This window comes from Alosa alosa, chromosome 8 (assembly GCF_017589495.1).
Source record: "Alosa alosa isolate M-15738 ecotype Scorff River chromosome 8, AALO_Geno_1.1, whole genome shotgun sequence".
Classification (NCBI taxonomy): Eukaryota; Metazoa; Chordata; class Actinopteri; order Clupeiformes; family Clupeidae; genus Alosa; species Alosa alosa.
In genome coordinates, this window is record NC_063196.1 from 21,599,619 (window position 1) to 21,625,892 (window position 26,274).

Here is a 26,274-nt window from a genome sequence, read left to right on the forward strand (position 1 = left end):
GAACGCCCAGTTCATAAATGACAATAACCTTCTCTGTTGGGGGCTCGGGGAAAGAAGTTAATACGCCTACTCTCACAATCAGATTATGACATGTAGACGATTTAGGCCTGGGAAAGCTAAAGTCAGACATTAACAGCAAACAGTAACTTAAGAGTAGCTGACCTGTATTGATTCATTTGATGTATCTATTCAGCTATTCATTTGCAATCACCAGGGCTCACAGACAGTGATAACATGTCATTGTAATAAAAAAGTTCTACTCCGAGTTGGTCATTTCACAGTTTACACTGTAATGTAGTGGAACACATTTTTGTTTCGATAGACTTCTCCAGTGTAATGAACTGAGGCTTAATAGTTACGCATCAGTTTATCTTAACTTGAGTCATAGCTTATCAGTATACATGTAAGATGGCCTGTGAACCATGATAACATGGCAAGCTCAGAAACTCATCCGTGTGCCTTCTGACCTTCTTCCTACAGCTTGGCATTGCCATTGGCTTCCTAGTTCCCCCTATCCTGGTGCCAAATGTGGACGACATGGACGAGTTGGCACACCACATTCGTGTGATGTTCTACATAACCGCTGGTGTGGCTACTCTGCTCTTTGTCCTGGTGGTCATTGGTATGTATTGCAAAACATGCTCACTGAGTTCATCTCATCTCAAAAGCTCATCTCATAACTCATAACAATTTGTTAATTGTGTTTGAATTGATGTCTGTTTGACTTTCTCCTGTCTCATATGTTTGCTGTGAAAATGCGGTCAATGTCTAATGCACAGCATGAAGCCGCATGAACCAGTCTTCATATACTGTGGTTGCTCTGTTTGATCAGAAGTCATAAGGTATCTTCACAGGAAATTAAAAAGGGTTGACAAAGAGATATGAAAGTCTTTTTGTAATCATAGCCTCTTCCGCTTTCCAGCGGGAATGACCAAAAGAAAATAAGGGGGAAAAAAGGGAACGTCTGGGGACAAAAAGCCTCTGCTCCCTTTCACATTGAGAGCAGGAGATGAAGTCAAAGGAGGAAGGGTCAAACACAGATCAAAGGAAAGAAACTTCCTTCCAGGCAGCTCAGTAAAGAGGACTTTTAGGGCGGGGTTTGTTGGCAAGTCCCAGCCCCATGGTCTCACATGACTCCCGAAAAAAACATTCATTCACATTTAACCCAAAAATAGTTTGCTTCATTGAAATGGGCAAATTGACAGCCCAGACACCAAAGAAATATCTGGTTTCTAGTATTGACCATCTGGTAAAGTGATGCTGGTATGATTTAAAAATAGCCATTGGATAAGATAGGTTCTAAGGTCGTTAATCAGTGGACAAGGTTGACACTGTTGTAAGCAAGTAGGGTTGCAAAGGGGCGGAAAATTTCCGGAAACTTACTGGAAACTTTCCATGGGAAGTTAAGCTGGGGAATTTTGGAAATATTCCAAATTGGAAACGTTAATGGAATTAAAGGAAATTATGGGAATTAATGGAAATTTACAGGAATTAACTGGGAATTTTTGGTAATTCCTACTTTTTCATATACAAGCATTAACATTTTGTTTCATAATAACCAATATGATTTGTTTGTTCATATTTTCGCTTCGCTTAGCATACAAAGCTAGCTACCATGCTAGCGGGAATCCCATTCTCTGCATATGGTTTACTAGCGTGCTAAGCTAGCACTGAAACCACTGAACTGCCCAAGATGCACCACGCCACTCAACAACAAAATCCAATTGGTTGGAACATTAACTATCTTGACTATCAGTTTACATACCACCCCAACCAAACCTTATAGATTATGTAAATTATATATAAGTTGTCAAGCTTAATCAGATTAATCGTCCCATTACAGTTTAATTACAGTTTAATTACAGTGCAAAATGACGTTCCCCAATTTGAATGAGGACAAAAGTGACGACAAGCCCATAACTGGGCAACTCTGGGAAACTTCTCCCAGTTTCACACCAGCTATTCCCACGAGATGATGTTTTCACTGGGAATTTATTTTCCCCATGCACATGAACGCACCATAGGTTTCCTTTACGTCTAGTAGCCTATGATGATTGCTGTGTGCATGGGATTGACGTATATGCAGGGTAGAAATTTGACTGAAATTGCATTAAATCAGGTTGTTTTAACTAGTATTATGCTGCAAGATGGGGTTTTGTCCACTACATTTAAGTTCCCTGTTATAGACTAACTTGCCATATTAAAAATTCCCAGTTTATTCCTATTAATTCCCGTTTATTCCCATTAATTCCCGTATATTCCCGTTAATTCCCAAAGTTTCCAACTGAAAATTCCCGGAATTTTGCAACCCTATAAGCAAGCCATAGCCTAGGAACTTCACCAGCTAAGTAGGGCTGTGAAGGTAACCGCATTACCGCAATACCTCGGTCACTTGTACCTACGTTGTAACATTCACATTAGCGTCATGAATGTAACAGTTTGCGATAGCCTTGTTGATAAACTGCTTATTTCTTTCATGTCTGAAGCATTTGGTCCAGTGGTCTTTGAAGTTGCTGCGGCTGTCTAAAGTGTAATTGGCTGTGATTGCTGATGGCGGCACAAAATTCATAATCCATAATCCATTTTTTTGTGTGTGTGTGTGTGGGGGATACCTCGAACCCGCGGTAAGAAAACATCCATGCCGTCCCAGCCCTACAGCCAAGAACAAAGTGTTGTACAGTTTAGCTGAATGTGATTGTGGAAGCAGCCAAAGTAAGAAACAAGGGCGAGGGGGGCAGTGAGGACATGGCCAAGTCATGTGCAGAAGAAAGGACAACAAATGAAAACTGTGTTTTCTGCAGATAGTGGAGCCTTCCAGTATACACACACACACACACACACACACACACACACACACCCACACACACACACACACACACACCCCCCACACACACACACACACACACACCCCCACACACACACACACACACACACCCCCCACACACACACACACACACACACACACCCCACACACACACACACACACACACACACCCCCACACACACACACACACACACACACACACACACACACACACACACACACACACACACACACCCTCCCCACACACACACACACCCCCCCCACACACACACACACACACACACACACACACACCCCCCCCCACACACACACACACACACACACACACACACACACACACACACACAGAGAGAGAGAGAGAGAGACAAACAAACACACAGTTAAACAGAAAACTACAACAAAGGATTGTATTCTTACACACACACACACACACACACACACACACACATCCTCTCATCTTTCCCATCCATTGTTTATTTGAAAAAAAATGGCATCCTTATCGGGAACCTTTGCCAAGGTCTGTGACACACACACACACAAACATGCCCGCAAGCACACACACACACACATACCCTTATCAAATGCTGTCCATGGAAGAGCTTGCTCATGTGGCTACACCTATGAAAATAAATCAAACCTTAATCGGATAAAAAAAAAAAGTTGGCTCAACACATGGTCCGTTCCAGCTGGCTGGAAGCATAACAGCCCTGTGTTCACAGATCAGCATGCACAAAGTTGGTTTGTACAGATATCATTTCCTGAATCAGATGAATCATATTTTATGACATGTTAACATGTTAATTAAAAAAGGTGTAGGATAGAGTAGTTTTGGCGGTAGTACTAATAGCGTCAATAGTTGTGATCGCAGCAACTTGTCACATACAGTACACTAGCCATATTAGTAGTCAATTAGGAGAATGTGGTACTGGCATTGAAGGAGAAGAGTATATTTTGCATTTGTCATTTGTAAATACTCACAGTTGATTGACAGTTATTTAGTTATTAAATAGTTATTTAGTTATTAAATAGTTGTGACCATTACGAAAAGATGGCCCTCTGAATTGGTTTAGCAACATTACACATGCATCCCATAAGCTGTAATGCAGCAACATTTGAGAATTTCTGGTATTTGGAACTTCTCACACATGCTTTAGCCCCTGGAATTCAGTTGAGCCACAGTAGAGATAACAACAGGCATCCGCCCGAGAAGCGGCCTCTCCTCTTTGTGCTCTCCTTTGTGGTGTCAGTGACTGGGTGAGAGATCTGTGGAGATAAGACCAAAAGCAAAACAGATGTTACTTAGTATGCAAGTGGTGCAACTAGGGGAGTTGTTCGACAGAAAAGAAGACAGTCCCCTTTAGGGGATTACCCTTGAACGATCTGGCATGTATCTACCAGACCTTGGTCAGTTGACTACAGCAAAGTCCTTTTAGGCAGTTCCCCCCATTCGGCGGCCATCTTGCAACACACTTTGGGCAGTTATCAGGCATCATTTGTTTTATTCATGTTAGAGCCCGACCGATTTATCGGCCGATATTAGGCATTTTCCAAACTATCGGTATCGGCATTTATAATGGCCGATAAATGAATATTTTAAAAATAAAATAAAAACGGACGAAACACCCTTCAACCATGTCATGAGTGTTGGCGTTGTATAGTTTGTCCACCAGAGGGCACTCTACACCGTCCCTGCTGGCAACACTCGTGTATAACGCGCCACACATCCTGCAACCTGCTGATCCAGCCAGAGTCGGGCAGAGAGAACCAGTTATCCGCGAGTGAGATCATCAGTGAAGTGTGTTCATGGTGATTTGGTCACGAGACATACATTGCTTGAATTAACAATTAAAAGAACATCCCCATCAATTCTCTTAACTCAAATAAGCATGACAAAATTCGTGAAAACAATGTACAGTTTTGCTGCTGTTAAATAAGTCGAGAGTGAAGCGGAATTAGCTAGTAATTACGTTACGTTATTACAGTGTAGTTGACTGTCTGTCCTTTAACTTTTGACAATGTGACTGAAGATGTATTTCTTTAATAGCGTGACAGTTATAGCAGTGAGACGCGTCCTCTCTCCCCAGGCTGTTATTTTGAAAGCGTATGTTTTACAATTTGCAGTATGACGTTATCCATTGCTAAATTATGGCTCATCATAGACTAGCTAACCACAAAGCTAGCTAATGCCATGAATATCAGTGGAAGACCGCTAAAGTTAACATTAATGAGCTTGGAAACCACAACAAACTTATTCTGCCTAAATAAAGTAATGATTACTATTTATAACTAGTATATCTGTAGTTACAGTCCCTGCATTGTAAAATGTAAGTTAGACGTGCGAGGAGGGAACATTTAGACATAGAGAAAAAGTATCAAACGTAGCTTGTGCAAAACGTAGCTTGTGCATGAAAGTTAGCTTTTCTTTTACACGTGTGTGAAATCCAATGACGCCAAGTGTGCGTTTCAGACTGTCGTTCAGCCACAGCATTAACGAGTTACATGGAATTAGATCACTAAATAGTAGGTTTTAGAAGGCAGGCAGCAACTGATGATTGAAAATGGTTTAATGTAGCTTGATGGAAATCATTTTAAAAGTGCAGGTAAAGGGATAAGCAAGCTGACATTGTAATTATAAGGTAGCTTATAAGGCAGCTTATAAGGCAATAGGGACTAATTATTACACACGCACACTCAAACTTTTAGGAGTGACCTTAATCTTGTTTAATGATAATACAAATGATGATGATGGTAATAATGTCATCATTATTTTTTGTAATTATTAAGTCTTAGTTCAAAGTTATATTTATGAAGCTTACCAAGTCTTTTAATAGGCCTACTGGTAACTTTGATTTGGTTGTTGTTGTTAATGTGTTTTTGTTCAAAAGACTAAGTTTCATATCTTAAGTTTCTATTTTTACACATTTTATTTATCAGAACTTTAATATATTTCGATGTTCCTCTGTTCCACTGTGACAATATTATTTAAAAAATCAACAAGTTTGTTTCTAAAAGGCATTATCATATTATTTTTTAGTCAATACTCATAAATAACTACAAATAACTAATGTTAGGGAAATCTGTTAATGTTTTGTTGCGCGTTTCTGGAAAAAAAAAAAAAATATCGGCCGATATATCGGAATATCGGATTTTTAAATCAACAAATATTTGTATCGGTATCGGCCTTCAAAATCCTTTATCGGTCGGGCTCTAATTCAAGTGAATGGGGAGGCATACAGGAAGGTGCGGGATATGTGTAGAGACTACTGCCATATTGCCGTTACAAACTTACCCCATGCATTTCTTTGGAGGAGTCTTTTCTCCTCATTAGAAAGTCTCCAACGTTAGTATGCAAGCGGTGCAGATAGGGGGAGTTGTTTGACAGAAAAGAAGACAGGGGGATGACCTTTGGGTCTGTGAGATCCATCGCTGTCCCCCTGGACAGCTACCCTACTGAGCTGCTGCTCCAGCGCCTGGTTAGAGAGATCAGACTTGGACACAGGCTCTTCTGTGTGGGACCTGTCTCGCTGTTTCCAGTGGAAATGTCCACCAAGCTGTCTGCCTACTTTTGCCTCTGTGTGAATGGAGCAGTTCGTGCTCAGTTTCACACTGGTTATTGGGACCCGATGCTATTTGAGCTTCACTGAGCTGCTGGTCAGTGGGCTAGCTTTCCAGAGTCTGGTTTTGCTTGTATCCCAGAGAAGTCGCTGGCAGCTGACTTGTGATTCTGGAGCCCTCCAGTTGCCCTAGCATTGCCTGGTTGGATTGAGCACCACGCTACAGCCAAATGTTGCTTGCAGTTTGGACTGTTCAATGAACACCATGCTGCTGTTCAATATAATGTTAGGCCTAACCAATGAACTGATTGAATTTCACTTAAAGATTTTTATTTATTTATTTACTTTTTATTATTCTTCATTTGTTTGTTTCCTGTCTAAAGGCCCATTCACACCAAGAACGATAACGATAATGACAACTATAACCATAACGATAAAACCGTTCACACTGAACAACGATAAACAAAGTCTCTCCTTGTGTTAATAAATGTGACGGCTAAAATTCGATGGGTTCTGATTGGCTATTAGTATTTTATCGTTGTGAAAATCGCTCTGAAAGTGATCCCCAACGATATAGTTCTTCATGTCGTTATCGTTATAGTTTATGTGTGAACGTCGTCATTCATATTAACGAGAACGATATTTATTTATAGTTATCGTCATCGTTATCGTTCTTGGTGTGAATGGGCCTTTAATGTCTGGGTACGAGTACGCTGGCGAATCACGCCGCTCTGTCCAGCATTTTGTTTCTATATTTGTCAATTTGTTCATTTGTCTGTTTATGCCTTGATGTCTGTGTGTGGAGCGCTTTGGGTTGCACAAAAATGCATTATAAATAAATGTGACATGACTTGAACGATCTGTCAGAACTTGGTTGGAACCACCCTACAGTCAGTGTAGTGACACAACTACAGCAGTTGATTGTTTAAAAATGCAACCTGTAGATTTGTCATTTGTACACTGTATGAGCTTAAACTAGATTTGATTTATTGTGGTATTAAACCTAATCCTTAGTATTGCCACATTCTCAGAATTTCCTGGGTCAAATTCTTTTGAAAAAAAAAAAACCAACAAATGCTCTGAAATGTATTTTGTGGTTGTGAATTTTCCATGTATTTTACACCATTTATTTTATCTAGCTGCGCAATCTTCAATTAGCCTGGGTGTTCCCATGCTGCCTTGCGCGCGATTTGATTCACGCTGCTAAGGCAGCCTGGAAACTACCGCCCTAATTTTTGCCTCAGATAGGGAACCAATCACAGAACAGGGGGGAAAGCAAGACGATGATGAGCTATGCACAGACGCATTTGATAGACATCCGTGGCACCCAATAAACGGATCTGGGTATTTTTTTCAAATACGAGAAAATGAACGTTTGGTTCCCAGACCACGTCTCATTGAGAAGTGGTGGCGCTAGCCAGGCTAATCTTCAATGGAAATTTCTATTCTGTTTCAAGTGGAAGTTTCCACTGACATATGGATGCAGGACAGTTGACACTGACATAGCAGCATGTTAACAGCTGTCAACTGACTCCTTGTGATCCATCATACAATTACTTAATTTCCAGACCCGAAGGAATTGCCACTAACTACGTAAGCCTTTATCTGCAAACATATAAACAACCTACAACATTTAAGGGGACAGTTGTGGTAGTCTTTATATTCTGGGTAGGTGATAAGACCCCCTTGATGAAAGCTAAGGTTCCTAAGCATGGTACCTATGCAAAAGTTAGACTTGCTTATTATTATTATTATTATTATTATTATTACAGTGCATGCAAATGCACTGTATTGTTATTCCTTAGACTTCTTCCGACTTATTACAGTGCATGCAAATGCACTGTATTGTTATTCCTTAGACTTCTTCCGACTTATTACAGTGCATGAAAATGCACTGTTCTGCTATCCGAAGTCGTCTTCTTATTACAGTGCATGACAATGCACTGTACTGTTCTTCCTAGGCTTCTTCTTATTCTTCTTCTTCTAACGCGTTTAATGCAGCTTCAACCGTTTAACGTAGAAACTTCATTCAAACTATGTTACGTAGGTCTTACTTAGGACATGGGTGCTATGTATTTGTCAGCTTTGTAACTTTTATACTTTTTAAACTATTAATTAAAAACTGTTCAAAATTTCCCCATAGACTTAACATGGGCTGATGACATCACAATAGAGCCGTTAAGCAATTAGAATCCTATGGCAGGTGTTCGGGCCACCTGTCCCAACTGCCATTCTCAGGCTTTAAGCATACAAACTGGCCCTATTAAGACTACACACCCTATTCAACTGCTTCCTCTGCCAAAAACTGTTTCAGAATAAAAGTCCTCACTACAATATTTCACTGTTAAACAATTTAACCCTTTAAACTACTGAACCTTTTAACTGTTCAGCCATTGTAACTGTTACTTGTCATCAACTATGACTCCTACCCACTGGAGCTAGTTAGCTAAGTTAGCTAAGTCACATGGTTAAGATAGTTAGCATGCTAAGATGCTAGTTACCATTTTTAGCAAAACTGCTTAAAATGATTAGCTAAGTTAGCTAAGTCACATGGTTAAGATAGTTAGCATGCTAACATGTTAAGATGCTTAGTTAAGATTTTTAGCAAAACTGCTAAAAATGATTAGCTAAGTTAGCTAAGTCACATGGTTAAGATAGTTAGCATGTTAAGATGCTAGTTACCATTTTTAGCAAAACTGCTTAAAATGATTAGCTAAGTTAGCTAAGTCACATGGTTAAGCAGTTATTACCATGTTAGCATGCTAACATGTTAGCATGCTAGTTAGCATTTTTAGCAAAACTGCTTAAAATGATTAGTTAAGTCAGCTAAGTAACATGGTTAGCATAGTTAGCATGTTAGCATGTTAGTTAGCATAACTGCTAAAAATAATTAGCTAAGTTAGCTAAGTCATATGGTTAGCATACTTAGCATTTTAATATTGTTAGCATGCTAGTTGGCATAGTAACTTGGTTAACATTATTATCTTTGTTAATATAGTTTGCATAACTGCTAGCAAACATTAGAGCCATTCCAAGTGTCAGTTATCGTCAACTATCTACCTAAATAATTTAACCATTTAAACTATCCACTTATTTAACCGTTCAATCATTCCAACTATATTAAACCTTATCTACCAAGTAAATTATTTACCTATATAAACTATCCACCTATTTAACTGTTGAGTCATTCCAACTATATTAAACCTCATCTACCTAGCAACCAATATAGTTTGTTTTTACTCTTGCACTGTATTTCCTTCAGGAAATGCTTTTCTAGTTCTTCTTCTTCTTCTAACGCACTTAATGCAGCTTCAACCGTTTAACGTAGAAACTTCATTCAAACTATGTTACGTAGGTCTTACTTAGGACATGGGTGCTATGTATTTTTCAGCTTTGTAACTTTTATACTTTTTAAACTATTAATTAAAAACTAATCAAAATTTCCCCATTGACTTAACATTATGATTATGACATCACAATACGGCCGTTAAGCAATTAGAATCCTATGGCAGGTGTTCGGGCCACCTGGATCAACTGCCAGTCTCAGGCTTTAAGCATACAAACTGGCCCTATTAAGACTACACATCCTGTTCAACTGCTTCCTCTGCCAAAAACTGTTTCAAAATAAAAGTCCTCACTACAATATTTCACTGTTAAACAATTTAACCCTTTAAACTACTGAACTTTTTAACTGTTCAGCCATTGTAACTGTTACTTATCATCAACTATGACTCCTACCCACTGTAGCTAGTTAGCATGGTTAACATAGTTAGCATGTTAGCATTGCTAATATTGTTAGCATTTTTAGCAAAACTGCTAAAAATGATTAGCTAAGTTAGCTAAGTAACATGGTTAGCATAGTTAGCATGCTAGTATGCTAGTCAGCATATTTGGCATAATTGCTAAAAACGATTAGCTAAGTTAGCTAAGTAACATGGTTGGCATAGTTAGCATGCTAGTTAGTATAGTTAGCATAACTGCTAAAAATGATTAATTAAGTTAGCTAAGTAACATGGTTAGCATGCTAGCATGTTAGTTAGCATTTTTAGCAAAAGTTCTAAAAATGATTAGCTAAGTTAGCTAAGTCACATGGTTAGCATACTTAACATTTTAACATTGTTAGCATGCTAGTTAGGATAGTAATTTGGTTAGCATTATTATCTTTGTTAACATAGTTAGCATAACTGCTAGCAAACATTAGAGCCATTCCAAGTGTCAGTTATCGTCAACTATCTACCTAAATAATTTAACCATTTAAACTATCCACTTATTTAACTGTTCAGTCATTCCAACTATATTAAACCTCATCTACCTAGCAACCAATATAGTTTGTTTTTACTCTGTATGATATTTTACATCATATTTTTGCATTTTCATGCACTGTATTTCCTTCAGGAAATGCTTTTCTAGTTATTATTATTCTTCCCACCAAATTTCTGCATCTAATTCAGCTTTAACCGTTTAACGTAGAAACTTCGTTCAAACTTTTTAACATAGGTCTTGAAAAGGACACGTGGGGAATGTATTTTTCACTTTTGTAAACTTTATACTTTTTGAGATATTAATAAAAAAAACAAGCTTATTTTTCCCCATAGACTTAATATGGGCTGATGACATCACAATGGGCTAATTAACTTGATTTGCACCTGTATCAACTTCCAGCTGCTCACTACTAGGACCCATCAAAGGACCAGTTAAACTGATTGCACCTCAGCTGCTTTCTGCTTAACTAGGCCAACTCTCTCTACAGTATGTCTCTCTATTCTACAAGGATATAAGGCACATTCCATCCAACTTTCTATCCATTCATCCTCTTCAAACCATTCACTCATCCACCCATTAAACTATCCACCAACATCCATTAAACAATCTGCCTATCAACATCCATTCAACTTTCTGTCTATCCACATCCATTACACTATCTAAATTCAACTTTTAAACTATATACTCTGTCTCAGGCTTTAAGCATACAATCTGGCTCTATTAAGACTACAGATTCTGTTCTTATTTCCTCTGCCCACAACTGTTTCAAAATAAATGTCCTCACTACAATAATTCACTATTAAATAATTTAACTATTTAAACTACTCAACTATTTAACTGTTTAGACATTTCAACTGTCAGTTGTTATCAACTATGACTCCTGCCAACTGTTTCCAAATAAAAGTTTGTTTGGCATTTTATGTTAATACAGTATATTTATATTTTCATGCACTGGTAATTTCCTCGAAATTACATTTTCTAGTTTTTACAGTGCATGCAAATGCACTGTATTGTTATTCCTTAGGCTTCTTCTGACTTATTTTTATTCTCTATTATTACAGTGCATGGAAATGCACTGTACTGTTCTTCCTAGGCTTCTTATTATTATTCCGCTTACCACTTTTTCCGCACGCAATTTCTCTTGAACAGTTTAACTTAGAAACTTCATTCAAACTTTGTAACGTAGGTCTTCAAACAGATCGGGTTGCTATGTCTTTTCAACTTTGAAACTTTTATACTTTTTAAACTATTAAAGAAAAACTTTTTAAAAATCCCCATAGACTTAACATTGCCGATTATGACGTCATAATACGGCCATTAAGCAATTAGAATCCTATGGCAGGTGTTCAGGCCACCTGCAGCCTCAGGCTTTAAGCATACAATCTGGGTCAATTAAGACTACACATCCTATTCAACTGTTTCTTCTGCCCAAAACTGTTTCAAAATAAAAGTCCTCACTACAATAATCCACTGTTAAACAATGTAACCCATTAAACTACTGAACTTTTTACATTCAACTTTTAAACTTTTAAACTATATACATTCACTAGCTGTCTATCAACAACTTTTAACTTGTCATCAACTACGTCAACACTTCATCAACTATGACTCCTACCCACTGTAGCTAGTTAGCATGGTTAGCAAAGTTAGCATTGCTAGCATTTTTAGCAAAACTGCTAAAAATGATTAGCTAGGTTAGCATTGTTAGCATAGTTAGCATAACTACTAAAAATGATTAGCTAGGTTAGCTAAGTCACATGGTTAGCATGTTAGCATTGCTAACACTGCTATAAAACATTAGCTAAGTAGCATGGTTAGCAGAATTAAAAATCTTAGCATAACTGCTAGCAAACATTAGAGCCATTCCAACTTTCAGTTATCGTCAAATATCTACCTTTACACAGCCATTAAACTATTTGAATATCATTCAGCTTTTAAACAGTCTACTTTTAAACTATCAACTTTTATTAAGCTATGCAACCACCATGTCTATCCTAGCATCACCGTAGTAAACACCTCTGTATTATCTGTTTTAACTATACATGATATTTTACATCACAACTTTAGCATTTTCATGCACTGGTAATTCCTTGGAATTGCATTTGTAGTTATTATTATTCTTCCAAGCCCTAATTTGGCTTGAACCGCTTATCGTAGAAACTTGGTTCAAACTTCGACACGTAGCTCTTGCTGCAAATTATTCTTACTTTTTTTTACTATTTACACATTTTAAAGCATGGTAACCACTATAATGACCCTAGCAACAGCCTAGCAACCACCTTAAGTACCCTAGCAACAATCTAGCAACCACTTTTATTATCCTAGCAACAGCCTAGCAACCACCTTAAATACCCTAGCAACAACCTAGAAACCACTTTTGTAGCATAGCAACCACTATAATTACCCTAGCAACAGCATAGCAACCACTTAAGTACCCTAGCAACAACCGAGCAACCACTTTTATAGCATAGCATCCACTATAATTTCCCTAGCAACAGCCTAGCAACCACCTTAAGTACCCTAGCAACAACCTAGCAACCACTTTTACAACATAGCAACCACTATAATTACCCTAGCAACAGCCTAGCAACCACTTTATAGCATAGCAACCACTATAATTACCCTAGCAACCAACCCAGCAACAACTTTGCATGCACTGTATTTCCTTCAGGAAATGCTTTTCTAGTTATAATAATAATAATAATAATAATAATAATAATGATGATGATATTAATAATAATAATAAGTTTGCTTTATATAACGCCTTTCTCAACACCACGGTCACTTTAAATCTTCATGCCCTGTCAAAGTCACCCATTGAAATTACTCTGAAGTAATTATGTAGTGGATGTTAGTCTGAGCTATTTACAGAATCACCGCTCCTCTGTCAGATCCGTTTTCTCTTCACAAACTCTTTGCTCACCTGCCAACAATAATTAGAAAAACTACGGAAATCCGATGTTGTAGAAAACAATTTGTACTTGGTGCCTTACAAGAAAATAATCAAACCACCATCAGGAACACAACAAAGTCAGCGGTGTTGAAGCGCCAAGTCTGTTTTTGTTTTGTTTTTTGTGACCGGGTGTCATACTTTCTTTGGCTGTGTATCAACTTGTGCCTGTGCAGCTTGTCTAAGTTTCAGCAGGAGCCACAGGACTCCATCTGTGCTGACTAATTGCCAGACCATCTGGGTCTCTTACTCAAGATCATGTTCTTGGCCCCACAGAGAACGCTTCTCCTCTGTACGGTCATAGGAATGGACGCTCAAGGTTACAACCAAACCAATAGGATCGCAAACTCACTAGTAATGTTTTTTGATTTTTTTTCTTAAAAAATTACTTTCATAATAACTGATCTCAGTATAGCGGGATGGGTATGAGGGTAGTGTCCATTTCAGTCTCCTTGCTTTACACCCTACCCTAGAGCCCGACCGATTTATCTGCGGGCCGATATTAGGCATTTTCCAAACTATCGGTATCGGCATTTATAATGGCCGATAAATGAATATTTTAAAAATAAAAAAAAGACGGACGAAACACCCTTCAACCATGTCATGAGTGTTGGCGTTGTATAGTTTGTCCACCAGAGGGCACTCTACACCCCTGCTGCTGGCAACACTCACAGATAACGCCCACACATCCCGCAAACCTGCTGATCCAGCCAGAGTCGGGCAGAGAGAACCAGTTATCCGCGAGTGAGATCATCAGTGAAGTGTGTTCATGGTGATTTGGTCACGAGACATACATTGCTTGAATTAACAATTAAAAGAACATCCCCATCAATTCTCTTAACTCATAAGCATGACAAAATTTGTGAAAACAATGTACAGTTTTGCTGCTGTTAAATAAGTCGAGAGTGAAGTAGAATTAGCTAGTAATTACGTTACGTTATTATGACCGCCGCGCAGCGAAGCGGCGGTCATATAGGTTTAGTCAGATTTTTTTTTTTTTTTTTTTTTCGCATGCCCACATTTCCGTCAATGATTCCCGGGACACTGAAAGACCGGGGTACACGAAACTTGGTGGGCATGTAACCCCACATGGATAGCATGGAACCGTCATTCTTCGTTTTGATCTGTAGCCCCCCCGCTGGACTGGACCCCCCGAAAGGAGGGTAGGGCAGACACAGTTCCTTGTGAATATCTTGAGAACTGTAGGGCCTAGGATGACCAATTTTTTCCGTATGTTTGCCTCCAGGGGTCATGTTAACCCATTCCATGTGCACACATGTGCATAAACAGATACACACGCACACACATACATTTACAGTAATCATACGTATGACACATACTCACACAGTAGACATATGTACGCATGCATGCACAAACACACATACGCAGGCAAACACACAAGCACGCACATACACACACACACACACACACCCACACACATAAACATAAATTTGTACACACACACATGCACATAATTCAAGAATTTTTCCTGTCATCTACTCCTGAATTTTTGGTCATTGATACCGGGACAATCGAACCACCGGGTACATGAAATTTGGTGGGTATGTAGCCCCACTAGACTTTTACGGAAAAATTTCATTTTAGGCCCCTCGGGACCACCACCAGCCCCCAACCCCGGCCCCCGAACCAAAAAAAAAAAAAACAGTTTTTCTAAATAACTACCTGAACCGTGGCACTGAGGATGAAGAATCTTTTATGGTATGTTGGTCTCAAGGGCCCACATCAACCTGGCTCATAATCACTCATTTGTGATTTGCACCCCCCCCCTCGGTAAAAATGAAAATGCAATATTATTCTGCTTTAATTGCCCCTATATTCAGTTAAGATGTTCAGAACTGCACCAAATTTTATGTGTATGATTGACCTGGCATTCTCTGGGGGTATGCCAAGTTTAGGTAGAATTTCATCCATGGGGGTCTAAAAAATTAGGTTATGTGTACATTTAGTGACTGTACACTCATTGGCCTGTAAATGGCGGTGCACACATATACACATGCACACACACAGGCACCCACATACTATCGGTATTAGAACGGGCCGATACATAATTACAAATTCAGTAGGATTAAAAGAAAGCCAAAATAAATATTCATCATCATCATCATGGCTGCATTTTAAGTATTGGCGATAAGTAGTCGTTTGTCCACTAGATGGCATGATCGTTGCAGTGAGACGTAATTTTGTTGAAAGTTAAAAGTGGGTTGGAAAAACAATGGGCGCTTCCTACAAGGACTGTAATTTACCGCAGCGACATCTAATAAGGATAGGACGATGTTCACATGAAGTGTAATTCCCATTTCTTCTTGAAGCCGAAATAAATCTGAGGATGTTTATCGGACATGCTTGGTTTTACTGCAGGTAATGCGTTAATCTTGTAATATCAATAAGGACCTAGGTAATGTTACCGTTAGCGTTAGTTGAGTGATGGAGGCATTTGATTGATTGCATTTGTAGAAAACTATAAATGCGGTTATACCAAGCAAATTGATAGCAGTACTGTTTGTATCTTTCGACTGTCATTTATTGCACGTGCTACAAAATCATTCTGTGCAATGGAAGATTTACTAACGCTATTAACCGGGTCTGATACAGTTTTGCCTATACATGCGTGAGACTGAGACTTGTTTATTTTGTTTTTAAGTGCGTGCAGGGTGTGAGAGGGGAATCGATGTGCTTTGATTACAGCTTGGTAGTTGTAGTCTTGTGAAATTAAAAAAAACGCGTGGGTGAAGTATCCAAACAATGACACCTTCATTTCATTATGGCTGCTTTAGCAACACACCTTAAGCTACTGTGTAGTGGGTCCCATCTAGAAGTGGCTACTTCATTCGCTTTCCTTGACTCATGGAGCTGCTTGAATGTTATTACAATTTTTCGCCCGCGATATGGCAGTTTAAGTCCGCTTTGATACTGTAAGGCGTAAGCCATTGGTTTCCAAAGGAGATTTTATTTGTGTAAGCCAGCATAGCCTATTGACAATTTATGTTGTAAATAGGCCTACCTTATAATCCTACCTGTAGCTTAGGGAAGCTAACAGCTTTCTATTAGGATCTAGTTTGTTAGTTACCGCTTTGTCATAACTCCCTGATGCATTTTTGCATTTAGAATAGCCAGAGCGTGTATATCTCAATCGGAAAAATTTAACAATATCGGGTGCCTATGGACTAGGCTGGGTGAACCCAGCCTGATCTGCCCGCTATTTATTTTTTTGATTTCTTAAAAGATTGAGCTTGGTCTGATGAAACCCAGACTAGCCATGGACCTCAGTTACACAATGCAAGGGGAACATGAATCAGCCTATATTTTGCACGAACAATAACAGACAAAAGCTCTTCAACTTTGGCCCGTTAAAATGTGTATGAACAGTCTAGCGACGCATTTCATCAAGGCCCATTTGGACATGTCAGTTATTTGCACCACTGGTTAGATGTAAAACAGCATTTCGTTTCAGACTAGGCTACTGTTACTTAATTTGTGCATTAACAATAACGTTTCAGACTACTGTTACTTAATTTGTGCATTGACAATAAAGTATTACATGAACTAAAGATGACTAAAATCTTATGTAGAAGAAGAAACATTCACAAAAAATCCATCCATCCAAAAATGACCTTTGTTTTTGATAGCTGTTGAAAACAGCATGGAACTGACAGAGATGTTTTTGTTTATAAATACACGAAAAATAAATAAATAAATAAATAAATAAATAAATAACATTATGCTGATACCTTTTGCTTTTCCCAAATACAATGTAGCCTACAGGTGTAAGTGACCTTTCATCAATCCAGTTGCAATGGATGAACTGTGATGAACTGCCCTACTTGTGATTGTTTAGAGATTTTAAAGGTTTTATAACAATGCTACATCTTCTTTGGCTATTCTACAATCTATTCACCTTTTCAGCTCCAGTAGGCTACTTTCTGTGCAGCCGCACACACACACTCAGGCATGCCAAACAAGCATACACAAAAGTTTCAAGAGTGGGGGATGGAGTAAAATATGGAGACAAATTGAAGTGTGATTTATTTTCGCGGAACGGATGTACAGGACTGAGCGGCGGTCATATTTTGTACCGCTATGCGGTACATCTAGTTACAGTGTAGTTGACTGTCTGTCCTTTTAACTTTTGACAATGTGACTGAAGATGAATTTCTTTAATAGCGTGACAGTTATAGCAGTGAGACGTGTCATCTCTCCCCGGCCTGTTATTTTGAAAGCGTATGTTTTACAATTTGCAGAATGATGTTACCCATTGCTAAATTATGGCTCATCATAGACTAGTTAACCACAAAGCTAGCTAATGCCATGAATATCAGTGGAAGACCGCTAACGTTAACATTAATGAGCTTGGAAACCACAACGAACTAATTCTGCCTAAATAAAGTAATGATTACTATTTATAACTAGTATATCTGTAGTTACAGTCCCTGCATTGTAAAATGTAAGTTAGACGTGCGAGGAGGGAACATTTAGACCTAGAGAAAAAGTATCAAACGTAGCTTGTGCAAAACTTAGCTTGTGCATGAAAGTTAGCTTTTCTTTTACACGCAGTGTGAAATCCAATGACGCCAAGTGTGTCTTTTCAGACTGTCGCTCAACCGCAGCATTAACGAGTTACATGGAATTAGATCACTAAATAGTAGGTTTTAGAAGGCAGGCAGCAACTGATGATTTGAAAATGGTTTAATGTAGCTTGATGGAAATCATTTTAAAAGTGCAGGTAAAGGGATAAGCAAGCTGACATTGTAATTATAAGGTAGCTTATAAGGCAATAGGGACTAATTATTACACACGCACACTCAAACTTTTAGGAGTGACCTTAATCTTGTTTAATGATAATACAAATGATGATGATAGTAATAATGTCATCATTATTTTTTGTAATTATTAAGTCTTAGTTCAAAGTTATATTTATGAAGCTTACCAAGTCTTTTAATAGGCCTACTGGTAACTTTGATTTGGTTGTTGTTGTTATTGTGTTTTTGTTCAAAAGACTAAGTTTCATATCTTAAGTTTCTATTTTTACACATTTTATTTATCAGAACTTTAATATATTTCGATGTTCCTCTGTTCCACTGTGACAATATTATTTAAAAATCAACAAGTTTGTTTCTAAAAGGCATTATCATATTATTTTAGTCAATACTCATAAATAACTACAAATAACTAATGTTAGGGAAATCTGTTAATGTTTTGTTGCGCGTTTCTGAAAAAAAAAAAAAAATATATCGGCCGATATATCGGAATATCGGATTTTTAAATCAACAAATATTTGTATCGGTATCGGCCTTCAAAATCCTTTATCGGTCGGGCTCTACCCTACCCTACCGATTTGCGCCAGAAGGATTGGTCATGCAAGATTGTACTGGCTGTTATTCTGTGCTAATGTCAGCACATCATGAGTGAGTAGTAGCACAGAGAAAGGAGAGGAGGCTTCCTTCTGCTCGAATTTCGCTTATCCTGCAGGTCTCCAGGTCAGTTATAGACAGAGAGAGAACGACTCTGAAAAAAAGTTGTAGTTCTTTGGAGGTTTTGTTGGGGGGCACTTTAGACATACAGCCTTACACGCTATAGTGACGCTGAAATAAATAAAAAGAACGCCATAGATCAACACAGGCAGAGAGTTACATGGTAGAGGAGTCCTTTAAAGCTTGAAAAAACTGATATTGCACTTCGAAAGTCTAATTGCTGCACATCCACAGGGAAAGACCTGTCTTTCAGAAACTGCAGGGAACTGTCATTCAACACTGCTCTACAGTGCCACTGTCCTTTGGCCCTGTGAAGTCAAGTCGTGGTTAGAAGACACTCTAGCCATTGTGCCCTCTCCTGAAAAGTCCCATTGTATTGTTTTGAAGTAAACATGTGACCAGAAGAGCGCACTTCTTGGTTGGAAAGGGGTTGTAAGTGTTTGAGGGGCGAGAAAGCAAGTAAAGAGGGGCGCAGGTGGGAGATGAGACTCCGGGGGCCCTTGATTGGCCGAAACAATCACAAACACGGACATCTGCATGTCTGCCCCCCCATGTCTTGGAATTTGTACATCTCACCAGCCCTCAAGGTTGACACAGAGCCTGTTTTTCCAGTTGCTGAGGTCAGTAGTGTTCATTCCAGGCCAACACTCTTGTGGGTCACGTGAAATTCATGTAGCATGTTCCTTTGTTCCCCAATGGTAAGCCTATCCCCCTGATGGCCCTTAACCTAAATTGCTTGTGGGCAAGGTGTGTTTTTTTGTCTCCTTTTGTCCTCAATCTCTGCAGTCTCCCCTAAATATATTCCAAGACTAATCTCAGAACACTACTTTTCTCTGTGCATGTCTGACAACATGGTACAGACTAACAAATTACACAACTACAAATCCCAAATGGCTCACAGAAAATGTATCAGGCTATATATATATATATATATATATATATATATATATATATATAGCCTAAGTATAAGTAAGTATATATACTCTTTTGATCCCGTGAGGGAAATTTGGTCTCTCTATTTATCCCAATCCGTGAATTAGTGAACACACAGTGAGGTGAAGACACACACTAATCCCGGTGCAGTGAGCTGCCTGCTACAATAGCGGCGCTCGGGGAGCAGTGAGGGGTTGGGTGCCTTGCTCAAGGGCACTTCAGCCGTTCCTACTGGTCGGGGTTCGAACTGGCAACCCTCCGGTTTCAAGTCCGAAGCGCTAACCAGTAGGCCATGGCTGCCCCCCAAGTAGACCCTTTCAACAATAAAAACAAAAACAATGCTTGAACGTTCTATTTGGTTCCCAATCTACTTCCTCTGCATTAAGATAACATATGGAATGTTAAAACGGAAGCCTTGTGGGGCCAACTATGATGCTGATAATGGAACTCTCTTGAAAGGGTCTATATATATATATATATATATATATATATATATATAAGCAATATTTAAGCAAGAAATGTTGAAAGTCGGGCTGAAATCACATTCATATCTAGCTTTGCTGCATGCATGTTACAAGGACACTGGGCCATGTCATGTAAGGGACATGGTACTGCAAAAAAACAGAAACATAGCCTACATTGCAGAACCACTCAACTTTATTAATTTATGGTGAATAAATGTTACACTACTGTGCACAGCCCCACATGCTTTTCTGACGTGACGCCAGGGCTCTCAAGTTTTGAAGTTTGCAAGGAGTGAGACTTTGTTTCTCTGAGACTGTGCCAATGCCACCCCCCGATCGAAGTACATGAAAGTCCTACGTCTGCTTGAACTACTCGTGGCGCCACGCCCCCTCCCCCGATCATCAACAGACCCACCCTCCCCATGTCCCATCGACCCAGCTTCATGAGAGAGCACAAATTCCATTATTTCAAACACACTATTTTATTTATTCTAGAACCCTATAGTAAATAATAATAACATAAATTATAATAATAATTTCACCCAAATGGGCCCTTTGAACAGCAGTGGCTCATTCTGCTCTAAACAAACAGAAAACAACCAAATAAGAAAAAGCACATTTAGCCCCAAAATGGTCTCTTGAACAGTGGTGGTTCTATCCGTGTGTGTGTGTGTGTGTGTGTGTGTGTGTGTGTGTGTGTGTGTGTGTGTGTGTGTGTTTGAGTGATGTTGTGTGTTGTGTAAGTGTTTGTGGCAGATTTTGATGCCTTGATGACTGATACTGGGGGCTCCCATTTAAAGCACTATGGTTCAATGTCAGCCATTTTCACAGTCATGAGGCCATCCTTAAAAATATTCTTGTTTGCAGTAACAGCCAAAAAAAATAAAAAATGGGTCGGTAGGTAGGTCAATATTTTTTTTTTTCAAGATTCAAAGTATAAAAAAAAAAGTACAATTTTGGTCATGGTGATTTACATAGGTATGAATTTAAACAAATGTGCATATTGTGACGTAACTGACTGGGTCCTCAACCCGTGCCTTCAGGCGCATCACTGCAAACCTCAATCTGATGCAGGTTATGTAGACCAGCCTTTCTCAAACTTCTTTGACCTGAGGCCCAGTCATGGCAGACTTTGGGGTCATAGGGCTCATCTACACGTACCCAACCCCACTTCCTCCAAATCAAATTGTCATTATCATTATCACAATCATTATTATACCCATATTGTTATACATGCACTTTCACTTAAATGTTTTGTGACATGCACATCAGAGGACTGCTTTACTAAAGTAAGATATAATTAGTTTCATTGCTTTTGCATGGTTACATGATGCTTGCATAAGAAAAGAAATACTTCTCAAAACAGCAACAATTATATGGGTGCTATTGTTTTGGGATGTTTCCCTCATGCAACCATCATACATTGGTAGGAAATGGAGAAAAAAAAAGACATGTTTTTTAATTAAGTTTAATTTGAATGCCTGAATGTAAGGATTCAGGAAACACAATACCAGCTTTTTTGGCGAGCAGATAGGCGTAAATCACTGACCTGTTGATCTTTAACAGATAGAAAGAAGGCTACAATAGCTTTTGGCCACGTTATATTCAAATTTGACTATACAATGCTCAGTGCTATACAGTCTCTGCTCTGTTTCTATGGAAGTTCCAAAAATCAACATTGTTGAACAGTGTCGTTAAACAATTAAATAGCATTCAACAGGTTGAAGCGGAGCTTTGATACCAACGTTATCGATTAGTTTCAGTTTCTCTCGTGCAGACGCCTGCATTGAATGAACGCTCATACTACCACTTTATTTTATGGCTCCATGTTTAATGACCTCGATAGCAGAAACGTTTGTTTTCTTTTTTTGTTGGTCCGCGGTATCTTGATCAACTGCGCAGCAAATTATCAGACGAAGCACCGCGCCTAATTGCACTCCACGACTCCGCGGACCAGCAGTCTCCACGTTGCGGACCCACATAAAAACAAAACTATTTCCTGATTGGTTGAGAAATCCTATTTTCTGATTGGCCCATAGGTTAGTAACTGAACAGCAGCTCTCTGAGCTGAATGAGCGCACAGACAGCAACATTGTGACACGTTTGTAAAATATAGCCCTTAGAAATTTCTGTGCGGGCAAGTTAATAATTTCTCGGAGTAAAAAAATGCAATGTGTGGCGTGTGATCGTGTGAAGTCATTGAAATGCGTGTGTCTCACGCCCAATGCGTGAGACTTGAGAGGTCTGCGTGACGCTGCTAGCACGTTAGCAGCGTTTAGCTAACTATGCTAACGTTAGTTATCTACAAGTCTCCTCCAAGTGACAATCATATTATACACAATGCTGGCAATGCTGAGAACAATTAGCATCCTCGTTTATCTTACTTACATTGAGTTGACTGTGTGGCTTAATCCACAGATGTGGTGAAGCACTGTTTCATTATGGTTTGCTAAGGAGTAGGCTAACCCATTGCTTAAAATAGTGGAGAGCTGGGATAAGAATGACATATTGGATAAATGAGACTATCAAGGCAATAAAGTTTTATCAGAATCATGATGGCCTGACAACGTGCAATCAGATTAAAGTGGAACACATTATTTACAGCTCTTTGCATTGTATTGTGGAGTGATTTATTATTAGCTGTGCAAAGTCTGAGTTGAAATGTCCAGGGATATTCCAACTCATGGAACGTCTCTCGGCCAATCAGAAACAAATAAATAGTTCCATAGAACCCAATTGTTGTATAAATATAAATATATATATATGATGTCTCTTCTTCTCTCTCTACAGTCTTCCAGGAGCAGCCTGAGATTCCACCAACCCAGTCTCAGGTCACAGCCAGAAGCATTCCCCCCGAGGACTACTCCTACATGGCCTCCATCAAGAGACTCCTCAGCAACAAGCCCTTCATCCTCCTTATCATCAGCTATGGTGAGTGGTTACACATAGCCTCAGAAGCCTCATTTGGCTCGTCTCCATAGATGAGCTGCTGAAGGTTGTTCAGTGTGAAACTTTTAGCTTCTTACATAAGTTATATTATCAAATAATAAACATTTAGCTTCCTTTATGGGGGTACAGTGTTTGTCCAAGCCATTGGTTAATATGTCTATCATTAATAGTATTAAACTGCTGTTTGCCTTCTGAGCTGTAAATAATGTGTTCCATTTTAATCTGATTGCACATTGTCAGGCCATCATGATTCTGATAAAACTTTATTGCCTTGATAGTCTCATTTATCCAATATGTCATTCTTATCCACCCACTATAATGCACTTGAGCTGTACTCAAACTTGTTTACACACACAGACACACACACACACAGACAGACAGACAGACAGGATGGGGTGGGGCTCAATAGACCATTTTAAACGTAAAGACGTGGTAATATTCTTGTGTTTACCATGTTGTGTCTATGCTGCTTCTGTGCTCACGTGCAGATTAAATAAAGGTGTCCCGTAACACCGACGGGAATGTTGGAAAATTAACGTTTTAAAGAATATCTGGGTTCATTGAATTCAACATAGAATTTTAGAACCTTCAATTGTTGCGGAACGGAATCTTATGTTAGAATGTTCAAAAACCCACACCTTTAGGCGGGGATCACATTAGCCAGCGGCAAGCGACAGTGGCAAACGTAACGCAACGCTCCATACCATAATAATAATATGTTTTATCTCGTTCCTAAGCAACACAAACGGTTTGTCAATTGAATACGCTCACGTTGCGCTTTGAAAGTTGAACCAAGTTCAACGCTCAGCTTGTTCAACGCTAGCGTTACGCCAGCGTTACCACCGTTCCGCTGCTGAACCATAGAAAACAATAGGAAACCTGTCGCTTGCCGTTGGCTAATGTGATCCCTGCCTTAAGGGTTAAAGATCAGCATGTTCAAGGTCAATTTATCTGACAATGATTAACAGTCATAGATCCCACTCCACGAGGGTTAGCCATATCTTAAGCACTTTACAGTCACTTTTATGTGAATTATAATGGCCATTGCAACTTTAAGATTTAAAGGGTTTTTTTTGTCTGCGAAAGCAGTGTGCTGTTGAGATAAACTGTGCCTCTCAACAACAAGCAACACCCATATTCAGCCGCATTCAGGAAAAGATTAATTGAGAGTTAACACCTTTAGCTTTAGCCCTTAGGCTTATTGTCCATTCATGCTGAAAGTCTTTAAAATGTGTCTCACAGTTTAATTCATTTAGCATTTATTTGCAATTAAAATTTACCAATCTACCTTGATAGCAATAATTCAGATGTTTATCCTGTATTGAATATGTTACTTAACTGTATAAATAGCACCTGTTTTACAGGTCATTAGTGGTCAGTTATTGAAATTTGTAACACCGGTGTCACTGTCTTGTATCATGTGTACTAATCACTTTAACATAAAGATGAAAATGAGTTTGCAGTGTGACTTGGTGAAGAGGTCATTGTAGTTGCAAAATTATCTAGTGAAGGGGTAATTTCTTCGCTGTATCGGTTTGGTTAGCTTTGGACAGCTAGTCTACTTTTTGGGAAGGATGTGATCGTGTGAAACAAAAGTATTCACTGTCTTGTTGTTCTCATTGTATCTCCTTCTTGTCTCTGCAGGCCTCAATGTGGGCTGCTTCTATGCCGTCGGCACACTGCTCAACCGCATGATTATTGAGTACTATCCAGTGAGTTTCACACACACACACACACACACACACCACAGCACAACACAACATAAATCATCTCAATTATTCCATCTGAACATTCATCACCGGTGTGTGTCATTCTGTAGGGTGAAGAGGTCAATGCTGGCAGAATTGGGCTTACCATTGTTATCGCTGGAATGGTTGGCTCCTTGATCTGTGGAATCTGGCTTGATCGGACCAAAACCTACAAGTAAGAAAAATGTTATACTTTTTCGATTTTGAACTGTAATGGTCATATTCACATTGGACAAACGTGTCTGCTCAGTAACCTGTGTGAAGCTACACATCTGTTGTGTGCCTCCTGGTTAAATGCTTGGGGTTACACTGACCAGCTCCCAGTAGTGTGCAAGGCATGTCTGGAATGAGCGATGTTTGCTCAGCCAAACTGCACTGGGTAAATAAAGGAGTAAGTAAGTACACTTCAAAGGAAAAGGCATTCAATTTTGGACATAGCCATCTGTAGTTACAGTATCAATATGTTTTTTTTTTTTTTTTTTTTTTTCAGTAATAATGTAATGGATGTTTGCCACCCAGCATATAGACAGAAATCCTTCACCACCGCTGTAAACATACGGTTATCATCTGATGTGGTGAACATATCTCTACCAATATTTCATTGCTGGTTGCAAAGAGCAGTCACAAGGAAAGGCTTTAGCTGCTCACTTCTGAAAGGGATAACAACTAAACGTAAAAACAAGAATTCTGATGTGTGGCCGTGGCCTTTTTTGTTTCAGTTTGATTGGTCCAATTACTAATGGGGTCTAGGAATCGGCAGTACATCCGACTGGGTGAAGCTTGATCCTTTTTATTTTTCATTTGCTTTAATTTCATCCACCTCAAACAGGCTTTGGCATACAAATCAGTCATAGGTTGACCCCCAGGAAGGGCACCTTAGGAAAGGCAGTGGTAGCGTAGTGGCTAGGAGCTGGACTAGCATGCAGTAGTCTGAAATGTTGTGGGTTCAATTCCCGCCCTTGTGCTCTTGAGTTGCCTTTATAATATAATTGAAATATTTAGGTTTTCTGCTAAGCGTCTGCTAAACAAATAAATGTAAATAGATATAAGGGCACTATAAGTCATTAGGGGTGTAAAGATTAACCGATACGTATCGGTAT

The 26,274-nt window shown here is 39.1% G+C and overlaps 1 protein-coding gene across 10 annotated transcripts in view; it reads left to right on the top strand.

The window, feature by feature from the left end:
- Positions 1-26,274, top strand: part of LOC125299802 (feline leukemia virus subgroup C receptor-related protein 2-like) — a 50,799-nt gene that overhangs the window by 9,120 nt on the left and 15,405 nt on the right. For all 10 annotated transcript variants that reach the window (XR_007194452.1, XR_007194450.1, XR_007194451.1 and 7 more), the window contains exons 2-5: positions 481-622; positions 23,268-23,408; positions 25,071-25,138; positions 25,246-25,349. Coding sequence is in view for 5 of the 10 variants with exons in the window: in XM_048251247.1 (XP_048107204.1) it covers positions 481-622; positions 23,268-23,408; positions 25,071-25,138; positions 25,246-25,349 (455 nt within the window). In the remaining 5 variants the exon portion in view is untranslated. The remainder of the gene's footprint in view (positions 1-480; positions 623-23,267; positions 23,409-25,070; positions 25,139-25,245; positions 25,350-26,274) is intronic.